The sequence below is a fragment of the Aquarana catesbeiana genome, linkage group LG01 (assembly GCF_042186555.1).
Source record: "Aquarana catesbeiana isolate 2022-GZ linkage group LG01, ASM4218655v1, whole genome shotgun sequence".
Taxonomy (NCBI): Eukaryota; Metazoa; Chordata; class Amphibia; order Anura; family Ranidae; genus Aquarana; species Aquarana catesbeiana.
The window spans coordinates 95,198,592-95,214,387 of NC_133324.1; the positions used below are offsets into that span (position 1 = coordinate 95,198,592).

Consider the following 15,796-nt stretch of genomic DNA (forward strand, 5'->3'; position numbering starts at 1 on the left):
ACAACTTGGCAAGATGATATGCTATTACTGGTATGTGTAGGAGAGTGCTGCACATGACGGCCGGGGAGCGGGAGGGGTCAGGGGGAGAGGAAGGAAGAGAATTTAGGCTCCAAGCAGACAGCTAAAATATGTATACATGGTACAGTGTTCTGTCAGGTCTCCTCAGCTCATTCTTCAAACTCCAGGACTGGTGTGGGCTGGTGGGGGCAGGGTGTGCGCTTACTGAAAGGGTCAGTCCAATTTACCAAAAATCTGCTGCTGTAGATAAAAAGGAAACTGTGCGCCTATGAACAATGTTGAATTATATACCCCTCCAGAAGCCTGTCCAAAACTCCCATAGGAGAGTTCCCTGGCCTGCCCTGTTGCTAGGAAATTGCTATGGAGCACTTGCCTTTGTTGCATGCCTCCGTCATCACATGTCCACTCCCTCAGGATTTAAACACTGCACATGCACTTTCTTCAATGTTGCCATGGTGATGAGCTCGGCATCATGGCAATGGGGTAGATGGTCACAGCACTAGTGTGGCATTTGAATCCAAGAGCTTGTGGTGGGCATCAGCGGCTGGAGTGCCACAGCAACATCTCTTTGGATTCAGACATGCAGGTGCACGGTGCGCCATCTACCTTATTGTCATGACATTGAGCTGGCCACCGTAGAAACTAGAGAAAATGCAATAATTGGTGTTTGCATCAGGGAGAGTGTGCTCTTGCAATGGCAGCACCAGTATTTGGAGCTCCAGAAAAACTCCCACAGCACGTGTTCCCCCATCCTGTTGCATTGATGCCCTCTGCCATGGCAAGAGCAGACGTTCTCACAATTCAAACACTGCCCATTCTCTCTCCTGTTGTCATGAAGCGGAGCTCAGTGCTGTGGCACCTGGTTAGATGGTACACTGTGCATGTGTGGCATAGCCGGTACAGTGAAGAGGGAGAGTTGGAGGTCTCCATTGTGTGGAGAGATCGATCTTGGGGAGTGAGGGAGACACGTGGAGGGAGCCGAAAGAGGGGAACCGAATGGAAACTGACTGACAGGTGACGGCAGATGTCACTGACCCCATCCTCACCCAGCACTGCCACTCATCCCATTCCCCCCACCAGCACTGCCACTCATATCATCCCCCTGCCCCCCTAGCACTGCCAATGAATAATAAAACCCCCTCCAGCAACCAATGGGTAAGTGGTAATGATGTGCTGTAACCTCCTATAAGCCAATCAGTGAGCGGCAAGGATGTGCAGTACCTTCTAGCAACCAATCAGTGAGCAGTAATGTGTGCTGTAACCTCTGGCAACCAATTGCAATCATTGCCTGATCTGCTGTAGTAAAGTGGTTTTGAGTCTACCTGCCATTTATTGCATGTCTCAGAGCAGGTGGAGAACGAAATTGGGCCGGGGCCACCGGCCCCGGTTTGAAGGACGATTCTATCATTGTGCATTTTGAGAAGTGGCTCTGACAGACAGAGTCTGGATTTCCCCTATCGTACGTGCTGTAGTGATGGCCACGAGGAAAATGGTTTTGAGTGTCAGCAGGTGTAAAGAAGATTTCTTGTAGCGGCTCAAAGGGACTTTTGATGATCCCCCTCAGTATCACCGACAGATCCCATGTGGGACATCTGTGTCTTGGGTGGTCTGTATTTTGCCAACGCTCCGCAAAAGCGAGAGACCAACGGGTTCTTCTTGTAGTGTCCGTTCTAGATACACCGACAGCGCTGCTATCTGGACCTTCAGCGTACTGAGTGCTAGACCTTTATCAACACCCTGTTGTAAGAACTCAAGAATAGTCGGTGTATCCATCTTTTGTCTGTTATTTTCCGAGCACCAGCTGTTTAATTTTCTCCAGGTCTTTCTGTAGATGGCCCTGGTGTTCGGCTTCCCAGTGCTCAGAAGCGTCGCCACCACTTTATCTGAGAGTGCTTTTGATCTCAGGAGGTCTTCCTCAGTAACCAGGCTGCCCATTTGAAGCTTTCTTGTCTTAGGCCTGTTAGGGGTCCCGGACACATCAGGTCGTCCCTGAGAGGAAGTAGCCACGGCCCTTCGGCTGAGAGACTGAGAAGCTGAGAGAACCAGGCTCTTTTGGGCCAATATGGTGCTATCAGTATGAGCTTTGTTTGCTTTTGTAGGAATTTCTTCACCACCCGAGGAATCAGATGTACCGGAGGACAGGCGTAGAACGTTATGAAACTCCGCTGTTTTGGAGTGCGTCTGTCCCCAGAGGCCGGTCTTGCGGGTTTAGCGAGCAGAAACGCTTCACCTGGGTGTTTTTCCCGGGATGCAAAAAGATCTATATCTGGTACTCCCCAGCGGGCTGCAATTTCCCTGAACACCTCTGGGTGTAATACCCATTCCTCTTGGGAGATCTCTTGGCAGCTGAGGAAGTCTGCCACTTGATCTGTTTTCCCCCCCTTAGTTGAACCACTCACCAGCGACAGTAGGTTCCCTTCTGCCCATCGACATATCTGGTTGGTGAAGTGGCTTAAGGAGGGGCTCCTCGTGCCCCCTTGTTTGTTCACATAAGCTACTGCCGTGGCGTTGTCCAATAGGATCAGGGTGTGATGACTTAGTTGGTCTTGGAAATGTTTTATGGCTTTGGCTATTGCCATAAGCGCCCTCCAATTTGAAGACGCCTGGGCCTCCTCCGGGGACCATTTCCCCTGAGCAGGTTGCCCCGCTAGGTGGGCTCCCCATCCCCAACTGCTCGTATCTGTGTTAAATTTTTGTAAGGGAAAAGATCGGGAAAGACCATGCCAGACCTTGGTTTAAAATTTGTGTGGATCCTCCACCACCAGAGCGACCTCTTCACTGAGGTTAGGAGAATGCCCCATACACACAATAGGATTTTCCGATGGAAAATGTTTGATAGGAGCTTGTTGTCGGAAATTCCGACAGTGTGTAGACTCCAGTGGACATTTTACATCAGAATTTCCGTCACACAAAATTTGAGAGCTGGTTCTCAAATTTTCCGACAACAAAATCCGTTGTCGGAAATTCCGATCGTGTGTACACAATTCCGACGCACAAAGTTCCACACATGCTCGGAATCAAGCAGAAGAGCAGCACTGGCTATTGAACTTCATCTTTCTCGGCTCGTTGTACGTCACCACGTTCTTGACGTTGGGAATTTCCGACCAACTTTGTGTGACCGTGTGTATGCAAGACAAGTTTAAGCCAACATCTGTCGGAAAAAAAAAAACATGGATTTTGTTGGGTGTACAGGGCATAGGGGTGTCCTGTCCAGATTTTCTTATTGATCTCTTAAGAGAAAGACTTGTAGGGGCCTTAGATGATTGTACTGCTGGTATCGTCGAGGTCATCAGACCTAGAACCGACATCAGCTCCCTGATGGATATTGAGAGGATGTTCTCTACAGAACTTACTCTCTTGACAAGGCCTTGGATCTTCTCCTCCAGTAGGGAGGTCTTCTGCTCTATGGAGTTGAGCAGATATCCCAGAAACCTAATGTTCTGCGTGGGACACAGGTTGGATTGGAAACACTAAAGCCTCGTACACATGATCTGATTTTTGGCCAATACAGCGTCAGACTTTTGTCCGTAGGGTGTGTGCCAGGAACTTGTCTTGCATACTAAAGGCACACAATTGTCGGCCAACAAACACGAACATAGTGATGTACTACGTGGAATTTCAGCTCTAGAGCACCACCTTTTGGGCACCTTCTGCTAATGTCGTGTTCGGTGAGAATTGATTCCGAGCATGCGTGTTTGTACTTTGGACTTGTGTCGCGGACTTGTGTACACACACGATACATAAATCTGACAACAGACCGTTGTCCACCGAAAATTTACTAGCCTGTCATCCAACATTTGTTGGCCGAAAGTTGGACAACTATTGTCTGATGGAGCGTCCGAATGGTCGGATTTTAAGCAAACAGTCTGTCATCGCACAATTCCCTGCCGGAAATCCAATTGCGTGTACGAGGCTTAAGACTGACCAGGGACCTGAGGGACCGACTTTTTAAAGAAATTACTGGCAATGTGTTTCCTGTGTGTGAGGAGGAGCTTCATCTCTCAAGGGCTGACCTGGAAAACGACTGGGGGAAACATTTTACCAGTGTTCAATCACCTGAACATACCAGCTTAAAATCGAGTCTGTGAAAAATCAAGCCTATGTCTTGTACTGTGTGATTAACATAAGTTTTTGTTCAGCTGCAAGCAGTGTATATAGGAAAACCCTCATGAAAACTAACTATATGAAAAACTTTCTAAAGATTCAAATCAGTCAGAATGTACAATACACGGCAAACAGCATGCAAATATGTTTAGAGGTGAGCCTTTTCTGTGACAATTTCCATTGTGGAAAGGAAATTGGTTAGTCTAATACACACGAAAATAAAATGTTCAACAGATGGGTTACCATACCATTTTCCAGCAGCCGGAGTAGGAAAGGGAGTTCAGACTAAGCTTCTTACTGCAACAGAGTTCCAGAAACCTACAGAGCAGGGGAACGAAAAACGGGAAATAAGAAGCCTTGGAAGTTCACTACAGAAAGATTGGCTCCAGACAAATACAATGATTTCAGTTAACTGCTAAATCTGTCCAGGAAATGGTGTGACCCTGCCAAGTCAAAACGTCTGTCCACTTTACCTTACATAAATACTACAATAATGGATTAAAAGGTGCCATGAGGATTTACTGATCCAGTATACAAAATAATGCCTAGGGCATAGTTGGACCTACTTAACAGATGCACATGATGTAATGTTTAAATGCAAAATTATTGCATGTTTGACTGAAGCATGACCTAAGAGAACCTGTTATCAGGGTCAAATTTCTGCACAGTCAACACAGGCCATTGTCTGAGGCATTGGGGTCACCAGGTCATCACCCATATATAATGTTGCTGACTATAAGGCCTCATTGCACACTATGTTTTTACATCTGCTGTTTTTGGCTTCAGACGTTTTATTCTGCAGCCAATAAACTCCCCAGTATGTTATCCTATGTATCCATGCACACATAGGCTGTTATCAGCAGGTTTTGGCAGGGGTGTTATCTGGCTGGAAAAAACCCCCTGAACTAGTAGGTTTTGAGAGGAGTTTTTCAGCTGTAAAACAGCTCCAACTCTGTAAAAAGCTGAAAACAGCCTAAAAACGTGGCTATAAGATTTTATGGGAGTATAATTTTTTGCTAAAAAAACACTACAGCCAAAAAAACACTAGTGTAAAAATGCTGAAAAACTCTCTACAGCTAACATTACTGGCTTTTTGATAACGTCCAGTGTGCATGAGGCCTTAGTAATACATTCTTGTATACAATAAAGTAGGGCTGAAACAACTAATCGATTAATCGACAACTAATCGATTATGAAATTAATCGATTACTATTTTCATAATCGATTAATCGGCCAGTAATATAATGGGATTAAAAAAAACCTAAAATGAGCCCTTTATAGTACAAAAAGAGCAAATAATCGCTACTGCAAATATTACTTTCACAGTTCTACACTGAAAAAAATAAACCCCTTACAGTAGTGATTATCTGCTTTTTTTTGTACTATAAAGGGCTAATTTTAGTTTTTTTCACCCCATTACGTTACTAAATGTCTTAGGCCTGGTTCACATCTATGTGCTTTTTGCAGAAACGCACTACAGTTCATTTGCATGGTTTCACGGGAAACGGTGCTTTTTTGGTTCAATATACTTCAATAGAGAAGCTGCAGAAAAGCATTTAATGCGTTTTTGCAGCAATATGTGTTTTTTAATCCGCCCAACAAAAAATTGGCCAAAAAAAATGCAAAAACGCATATCGCAGCAAAATCACGTGCACAAAAATCAAAACACACTGCAGAAACAGATGCAAACTGCATAGGTGTGTACTGAGCCTTATGCTGGCCACACCGATCAATTTTCAGACGAGAACATTCAGACGAAAAATCTTTGTACATTCGCTGAATGAAAGAACGAATGTTCTTAAAATTAAATTTTTTTTTTTTGAAGGAAGACATTGTTTTTGTTTTTAATAGAAAAATTTGATCACCGAGTCTGATATTGACCAGATTCACCCTTTAATAGTATATACAGTATATCTCTCCTCTAATAGTATATACAGTATATCTCTCCTCTAATAGTATATACAGTATATCTCTCCTCTAATAGTATATACAGTATATCTCTCCTCTAATAGTATATACAGTATATCTCCTCTAATAGTATATACAGTATATCTCTCCTCTAATAGTATATACAGTATATATCTCCTCTAATGGTATATACAGTATATCTCTCCTCTAATAGTATATACAGTATATCTCTCCTCTAATAGTATATACAGTATATCTCTCCTCTAATAGTATATACAGTATATCTCTCCTCTAATAGTATATACAGTATATCTCTTCTGTCTGTTATGCTCAGAGTGGATTCGATATTTTGCTCCCTAACCATATAGTTTGTTATTTATATTTTACCACTGCATAGAGATATTTAAGAATAAATTACCTTTTTTTAAAACTGTACACATTAACTAAATTATACACCACACTTTTTTTTAAGGTTATTAACCGAATAATCGATTAATCAAAACAATAATCGGCCAACTAATCGATTATGTAAATAATCGTTAGTTGCAGCCCTACAATAAAGGGTTTCGGACTATTCTGCCTGCCAGGCGTTTGTCAATGTCATTGACATGTGCCCATATTAGGTCAATGGTCACAATCATCTCCATCCTCAAGGGCTTGACTATGACAGCTGACTTTTGGGTTCAGACCAAAATCGGAGCCAAAATGCAAGACAATCCTCAAAGCTCATCTTTAGCCAGTACCATCTAGCTGGGTCCTTATAGCTGCCTCTGTAAACTATGTACTTTTATTTTGGGGGAATAATGTCTTACATACTTACAGTTCACCCAATAATATCCATACACCTGAAACCAAACTGCTAACAGAGTTATGCCGCGTACACACGATCACACATTCCGACAACAAAATCCATGTTTTTTTTCCCGACAGATATTGGCTCAAGCTTGTCTTGCATACACACGGTCACATAAATCTTGTCGGAAATTCCGATAGCCAAGAACGCGGTGACGTACAACACGTACGACGAGCCGAGAAAAATGAAGTTCAATAGCCAGTGAGGCTCTTCTGCTTGATTCCGAGCATGCGTGGAACTTTGTGCGTCGGAATTGTGTACACACGATCGGAATTTATGACAATGGATTTTGTTGTTGGAAAATTTGAGATTCAGATATCAAATTTTGTTTGGCGGAAATTCCGACGGAAAATGTCCGATGGAGCCTACACACGGTCAGAAATTCCGACAACAAGCTCCCATCGAACATTTCCCGTCGGAAAATCCTATCGTGTGTACGCGGCATAAGGAGACAATTCACCCATTCTTTTTAGTTCTAAGTATACTGATGCAGAGAGGAGAAACAATCTCCCTTAGACCTCTCCACTATCTCAGAGTGCCTTGTGTGGCTTTGACTTATTTTTTTTTTGTTGGTGTTATAGTAAATAAAGGAGTTGTAAACCCTCAGGGTTTTTCATCTTAGTGCATTCTATGCATTAAGTTGAAAAACCTGTGCTGCAGCTGCCCCCCCCAGAGCCCCCTTTTTTTTACCTGAATGTTCTAGTGATGAGGACGAGCCCAGCTGCTGTCTTGGGTCTTCATTGGATAGATTGATAGCAGCGGGAGCCATTAGCTCCCGCTGCTGTCAATCAAATATAGTGACATGGGAGTCGGGGGTGGGGCAGAGTCCTGCTGTCTGTCAATAGATGCAGCAGCAGGACTCGGGAGTGCGCCCACACGAGAGAAAGAGGAAGAGAAGGATCTGTGCAAAACACCTTGCGCAGAGGAGGCAAGTATAACATGTTATAAATAAAAAAAAAAAAAAAAACACACACCCCACACACACGAGACTTTACAATCACAAGTCTATTTATACACGTTTAAATTGCACTCATTCAGCCTAATGGCTGGTCAAGAGAAAAATTACTTGACACTCCAAAGACATGCTGGTAGGTCAATTGGCTCCGATCTAAAAAATTGGCCCTAGTATCTGTATGGAAATGAGGTAGAGACCTTAGATTGTAAGCCATTTGAGGGCAGGGACTGATGTTAATGTCCTATATATATATATATATATATAAATCACTGTGTACATATGTCAGTGCAATATAAATATCTGTATTTATTAAAATAAGCAGCTGCAAAGGTTGATTGAAAACCAGAGCACTGACTTCATCTGATACGATGCAGTTAGTGTTCATGTGAGAATTTTCCACCCAAAATTTTAGCAGATTAAAAGCGGAGTGCCACCCAAAAATGGAACTTCCACTTTAAAGGAAGGTGACCCCCTGACATGTCACATTTGGCATGTCATTTTATTTTGGGGGGGGGGGGGGGGGGGGGGGGGGAGTGGATACCTTCTTTATAGAGGGTCCCAGCTCTCACTTCCTCGGCACTGGAAGGGAGATCACCTCTCCCCCCTCCCTCTCGGTAATTATATGGGACGCGTCACAGATGATTGCCCGGCCAGTCACGGCGCGCCTTGTGCATGCGCAGTGCGTGCCCGGCTGTGAAGCCACAGCCGGGCGCCCACAGTGACTATGCCGGCGCCACAGAGAGGAGGGGGAGATGAGCGGGGCTTCGTTCCCCCACATCACTGGACCCTGGGACAGGCAAGTGTCTGATTATTAAAAGTCAGCAGCTGCAGTATTTGGAACTGGAATTCGATGAAATTTGAGCCATGCATGGCTAGCTTAGGGTTAGACCAGGGGTGTCCAAATTTTTTTCAAAGAGGGCCAGATTTGATGAATTGAACATGCCTGAGGGACGACCATTTTGCCTGACATTCTTTGAACCATTAAAATTAAATGCAAACTAATACATTGCCCAACAAGAATTATCTTTCCTTTGTGGCTGTGTGTGAAGAGTCTAAGGATGAGCTCAGGCGTGTTATTTGAATATACCGTATTTATCGGCATATAACACGCACCTTCACTTTAAGAGGGAAGTTTCAGGAAAAAAAAAAAAAATTTACCTTTTAAATAAAAGAACTGTGAAACAAAATAAAGGGTCAATACCCATCTGCAGCCTCACCATTGCCATGAATGCAGCCTGATCTATGTCCATCTGTAGCCTCGGAGGGGACAGGGAGCGGTGCGGGATGAGCACCAACAGATTACATACAGGAGAATCTGTATACTCAGCGGCCTCTTTAATACAAAGTCCCGCCTCCTATGATAGACAGAACAGTTGTCCAATGCCAGCCCAGGAGACGGGACTTCCTATTACAGATGCTGCCGAGTAAACAGGAGATTCTCCTGTATGTAATCTGAAGGCACTCGTCCAGCCCCCTCCCAGAACGATAAAAACGGTATATATCTTTTGTGGCCCCCCAACAAATCCTCCAGCGGCGCTCGAGGATATGTTGGGGGCCACAAAAGATAAACATATCCAAAATTACCAGTGGGGCTGCATTAAACCAGAACATGGGCTGTAATTGGCCCGTGGGCTGGAATTCGGACATGCTTGGGCTAGACAGATGCGAATCTAAGAAAAAAAAAAAAGGAAGAAGCAGCCAGGCAACTAGAGTATAAGTATGATCTGAAATGAGATGAATTGTTGTCCATGGAACTTTGCACACAGCTGAGTAAAGATATACAGCATTGGGTACAGATCAGTAACAAAAATAGAAAAGTTTGAGTGGAGTAAGTGAGAATATCACAATACTGGCAATGAAGAAGAATTGTACTAGTCTATATGCTTGCACAGCTTTACAGTTTTTGGCCCCTTGCACATGGACGTCACCAGGTTCCTGAGTAAACATCAGTAAAATTATAAACGCCCGTGTGCAAGGGGCCTAAGAGAGGACAGGAAGCAAAAATCCAGCCCTGCCTGTACAGAATCCAGCCCTGCCTGGCTTTTGTTACTAATTAATCATTCAGCGACAGAACAAATATACATATCAGAACTAACATTCACTGGTCACATGCTTGCTCCAGTGCAGTGGCTTGCTAGTAAAGCAAGGATAATGCACTGGAGCTTGTGCCATCCAAACAAGTTAATAAAATTCCTCTTTTCTAACAAATGTCCTTTAAAGCACAAAAGCTCAGAGATATGGCAAAGCGATACTGCCGACCCCAAATTACACAATCCAGCAATAGACATTCCTTCTGCAATGCAGACCAAGTACTTATACATATGAATAAAATGACAAAGAATGTGAGAAGGAAAAAGGGAAATGAAAAGGCTTATATACTTCTAAACCAATATCCCATTACAATAAAAAAAAAAAAATGAATACTGCCACAGTACATATGCATGATTTACAGATGATTACGAACAGAAAATTCACAATACATACACTACCAGAATAATAAGAGATGGCCAATAGAAAATTAAACATATAAAAAATAAATAAATAAATAGAAGTAAAGACAGATACTTTCAAGGGAAATTTCATGTATGGCAGGCGAGGAGAGTAATTATTCATGATCATTGCAGGGCTACTAGACTTAATTTACAATATAGTTAATAAAACAAAACAATCTCATCGCTATATACTGCTACACTCACACAACTACACTGAAACAGTTTATACATAAGATCCATCCATTTTGACCATTACCCCAAAAGTCATAAGGGGGCAGATCTGACATGGAAGAAAAGCCCTGCTCCTCTATCAAGATGGCTGTTTCCAGACAGAAACACAGTGTGTAATGAAACATGGTAAGTCAGTAAAGGGGAAAAGATCAACTACAGAGAGCAAATAGGCAAAACGGACGATTTCTCTTTTTTCCTCAGATTTTTTCAACACTACTGGTTCTCTTTAAAAAGATACAAACTATGGCTCTTCATGCAGATACTTCCTTTACTAACTTAGTGGTTACCGGCATGAAATAAGCACGTTTCAAGTGTCTAAAAACCCGCTAATACTTCAGCTTCGTCAATGCTGCACCAATTATTGAAGTAAGAATAAAAACAACACCTTTAGGAGTTGCTTCTTCAAAAATAAGCTGGCGGTGGGAGAGTCCATATTTGATAGGTCTCTTTTTAAAAAGTGTGTCTGTACTAAACTCTAAACCTGCAATGTGTTAACAGAATTCCATCCTAGATGAAGTCAGTATTTGCATAGGGTGACCGACTTCATCACAGAAAGTGTCTAAAAAGGAAGAAGTGTCCATGCAGTACGGCACGATGAAAGGTAGAATCAATTTAGAAGGTTGGAGGGGGTGGGCAAGCTCTGTCACTACTGGGAATTGCCAAAGCTTTGCCCAATCAGCCTGGTATTCAGGCTTAGCGAAGGCAATGAAAGCTGGTGCAGGATTGTGGAGGCTGCTTTTAGGTGCCTGCACTTTAGACCTGCTATGAAAGCTTTAGCAGTTCAGTGAAGAAATCCAGTTGTTCTCTGGCCTGCTGTTTGAACCAAGCACCAACCTTTTAGCTTGAGAAAGGATGGAACGGACTGAATACAAAGTTCTCGGCTTGTCTGGAGGCAGGTCTCTGACAGTATACAGCCGGTCTTCTACCTATAAAACATAGAACAAAATTGAAGTCAGTTACTTTGAAACCCTTGGCGAGACATGTGGGCCAACCTAGAAGCTTATCCTGTATCGTCCATTAAAGTGGTTGTAAACCTCAGACAATAAATATGAACAGAGCATATCCCTCTATAGTGTGTACTTGTCTCAATTAAAAGCACTAAGTGTAATTTCTGTCTGCTGTTTTCATCCTCTGCCATCAGCATGAGTCACTTCTGACATGTTTTCCTGACACCAAGAGAGAAAAATGGTGACAGCGGGGGGACCTCCAACAGATTGACAGCTTCAGCTCTGTTCCTGTGAGCTGTGTAAAGGGGGCGTGTCTCTTCCCTCCAATCAGCTCTGAGACCTCTCCTTGCTAAGCTCTGCAGAGTGTAACTTCAGCTCTCCTCCCCTTTTCTGAGCTCTCAGACAAGGTTATAAATTCTGGACTTTGAACAGATGTAAAGAGAAGACTGCGGATAAACCGATTTTCATCTCTGTATCACCTGAGGATAGTCCCTTCACTGGGTATACATAAGGATTTACAACCACTTTAATGTGACTAACATCTTGTGCCTTCCCCCGCGCCAAGAAAAAAACCTCCACAGTCCTATTACTGTCCATTCTTTGAAGACTTGGGATAGTGTGAAGTATTCAGGTAAACTGCTATTCCCTCACATGCCCCTCCCAACCATCTTGGAAAACACCTGGTTCATGCCTGGTTTGGAACTACCAAGCCTTTTAAAATACACAAATAACACAGCACCCTTTATAAAATGAAATAAACAGTGCATAAACATCCTACTCAGCTAAATGGTGCATAAAAAAAAAAAAAAGCAAAAAATAGTTTCCTCTCCTGAAAAGTCTAAGACTAAGGAAATGCATTGGCCAGGAATAAGCAATGTTACATCATAATGCACACAGATGGCTGTTTCAATGTGTAATCTCATCTTTTTACCTCTATTTATGGGGTATATTCTTTATCTGGGACCCGATGATGGGATGAGTAGATCAGGTCTGAATGGTTTTGGACAAGCCTACTGTATTTTGACTTATATTATAAGTGATCAACAGAATCTGATGAGTACACCTGAATAAGGAGAGTGGTAAAAAAAAAAAAAAAAAAAAAACACACACACCACACACACACACACACACACTGATTTACTAAAAGGCAAATAGACTGTGCACTGGTACTGTATATCCAAACCAGAAGAATAAATAAGTAATGTAAATGTTTAAATAAAATTGTTTGATGCAAATATTTGTCATAAGTTATCATTCAAGCAAATGTGTCAAAAAAGTGTCAGTGCCTAAAATTAAAGTGCAATCCATGACTTCATGAAAATATTAAACGTTTAAACAAAAAAAGTCCATTGTAAAGTGCAAAAAGATTTGATTGACATATGGATCAATTACATCCTCTCGGACGATCCCCAGTGCTCTAAAAGCGACAGTGCAGTGGTATTAAACTTCAATTTAGTCCATGTGCGCTGTGCCCCAGACCCATTGGGTCCAGACTCACCAAATGTAGTTGACCTCTTATAGCGAATGCAAAAAGAGATCAAAAGAAAGCTTTCAAAAGCTCCGCTGTGTGCGTCTAGGTGTTCCTTAATGCGGTCTCCTTTTACACAGGCCAGTCTTGGAGTTAACATGTGTATAAAGCAGAGAGGGATATCATCACACAAAAACATCAACACACAAACACATTCACACATAAAAATGCTACTCACATTGTTTGGTGCCTCCCCGGCACCCAAGGATCATCTGCCAGTAATATTTTTAAAAATGCTGCTAACCGCCGCTCTGGGGGCGGCAGCCGATACTGTCCATGTATGGACTTGGAGACTCGAGATAACCCGCTCTCCCCTGCTCGTACGGGTTTCGTCTCTTAATTAGACAATCAGGAGGCAGGGTTCTTTGTTTGAGCCTTGGTTCACACTGTAGCGATGCGGAAACCAGCACGATTACAGCTCCGATTTCCGCATCGCATCTCTCCCACAGGTAGTTCACACTGCCCTTTGCAAACTGCGGCGGGTGTCAGTACAATGTCAATGACACCCCTAGATCGGTTTGCAGAGCGAACTATGAAAACACATAGGAATCAAATCGAATGGGTGAGAATGTGATCCGATTCCAGTGCAGGAAAAAAAAAAAAAAAACAGCCCCTGCACCATTTTCCTGCAAATCAAATGCAAGTTCAGCCATACAACTGTATGGCTAAACTCTCATTGCACAGACATCGCATGCGATTGGCACCGCAGTGCGGGTGCGAGCCACATGCGATGTCTGTGTTTGCACAAGTGTGAACCCAGGCTAAATGTTTAATATTAATTTTCATGAAGTCACGGATTGCACAAAGTAGATCTTTGCCTTTCAGTCACGTCTTTATTGTACTTTTTTATATATAACAACCATAATGTATAACCTTGTGAATATGTATGGATCCCCTTACACACACACACACACACACACACACACACACACACACACACACACACACCTTTTGATAAATGAATCTTTAAAAAAAAAAATATGCTAAAAAGTTAGCATCTGCTATACTCCTGATGTAATAAAGAGAGTTTAAAAAAGTGAGTTTGTTTAGAGGACAATAGAGCACAGGCAGCATGTAGCCCGAGTCTCACATTTCCTGCTGAAGTATCCATAACAACAAGCAAACATTGCAGCAAGAAGAGGGAGACACCCATATCCCATAAAGTCTGCAGCAGATGGGTAGAGCTGGGGCAGAGCTCTGGCTGCAGAGTCCCAGAAAGTGGTAAATGAGTAGACCCGACATCTTAAAAATATTCTTCATGGAAGTGCACCTGTTATATTACCTGTCCTATTTCTTTATTAACGAAATAATGCTTGAAATATTTTCCGAGGTGCTCTGCCTCAGAACGGAAAACAGATCCATCTCCTGGGTATATTTCCACTGAAAGAGTGCCATCCATATTGAACCTAAAATAGATGATCACATTTACATATAAACATGAGAAGAATGCAGCTTAGAATTATACAAGTGATGTTATGTACTTCATTTTAGAGCTTTACAGAGCAATACTGCAGTATTAAAAGGGCCACTCTTCATAAAGGACATATATTTCAGTTATTGACAAATGCTGCTGGTTTGACTCTCTGGCTTCCAGACAGGATCCCCTATTAAAAATCCTTCCATTAAGCCCCGTACACACGATCAGAAAATCGTACAGAAAATACCGCTTTTGAAGCGATCGTATAATAATCTGATCGTTAATACACAGCTTTCGAGAGCTGACAGTTCATCTGAAATTATCCGATGGGACAAGCATGAAAACTTCTCGTACGATAGCAGATCGTACAATTTTTGTACAAAAATACGATGCAATACATCACTTCCACAATTTTATTAGAATTCAGAATTTTTGTAATTTTAGTAACCTCTTCATGGTTGATATGAGATTAAAATGCAAAAAAAAAAAAAAAAATATATATATATTCCGATAATTTCATCGTGTGTACCAGGCATTACGTCCACACACTGCAGAAATAGAAATCTCATTGTTTCCGACCGATTCAACACACAAGAAACTATCCACTACCTATATACCTGTTACTTAGGGAGCGACATGGGCAGACAGGAATTACCCCTTGGGTCCTTTCACAAGGGGTTGTCCGTTTGACAGACTCCACTTGCTCAGCAGGGGATCGCTCCGTTAATCTCCTGACAGATCTGTCTCCACTCACCGTGCAGAGATGGACCTGTTAGAGCCCGGTTCTCCTCTATGGGGAGATCGGATGAAAAGGACCGCCTGTCCATTTATATCCGATCCCATAGATGGATGAAAAATAGGGTCACCATCCGTCTAGATTTGGCGGACAGGATCGGATAGCAGCGGACATGTCACCACTGACATCCACTGCTCCATAGGGGTGAAGAGTGTCCGATCTGTTTCCGCCTGAAAAACGGACAGGCGGACCTAAATCGGAAAGCCTGGAAAGGGCCTTTAAAGTGGTTGTATACCCCAATTTGTCATTTTTACCTACAGGTAAGCCTATAATAAGGCTTACCTGTAGGCAAAATTAATATCTCCTAACCCAGTACAGTTTAGGATATATTCCATTTGCCTGCAGCCGCTGACATCAGCGGCCCATGCGCTCCTAATGTCCAGCTGAAGGTCTGGCCGACGCTGCCGGGAAGAAGGTTCCCGCGTGCATGCGCAGGAGTGACGTCATCTTGGCTCTGGCCACTCACAGCGCTGGAGCCGTGAACCCAGACGAAACGCAGAGGCCAAGATGTCAGCTCCCTTGGTGTGGACCAGGCATCAATACGGGG

The 15,796-nt window shown here is 42.9% G+C and overlaps 1 protein-coding gene across 3 annotated transcripts in view; it reads right to left on the bottom strand.

Moving 5' to 3' along the window:
- LOC141132974 (uncharacterized protein C5orf34 homolog) overlaps window positions 1–15,796 on the bottom strand; it is an 80,889-nt gene that overhangs the window by 12,570 nt on the left and 52,523 nt on the right. For all 3 annotated transcript variants that reach the window (XM_073622029.1, XM_073622012.1, XM_073622021.1), the window contains exons 5-7: window positions 14,319–14,442; window positions 11,396–11,487; window positions 4,371–4,440 (exon numbers count right to left, since the gene is read on the bottom strand). In XM_073622029.1, the coding sequence (XP_073478130.1) occupies window positions 4,371–4,440; window positions 11,396–11,487; window positions 14,319–14,442 (286 nt within the window). The remainder of the gene's footprint in view (window positions 1–4,370; window positions 4,441–11,395; window positions 11,488–14,318; window positions 14,443–15,796) is intronic.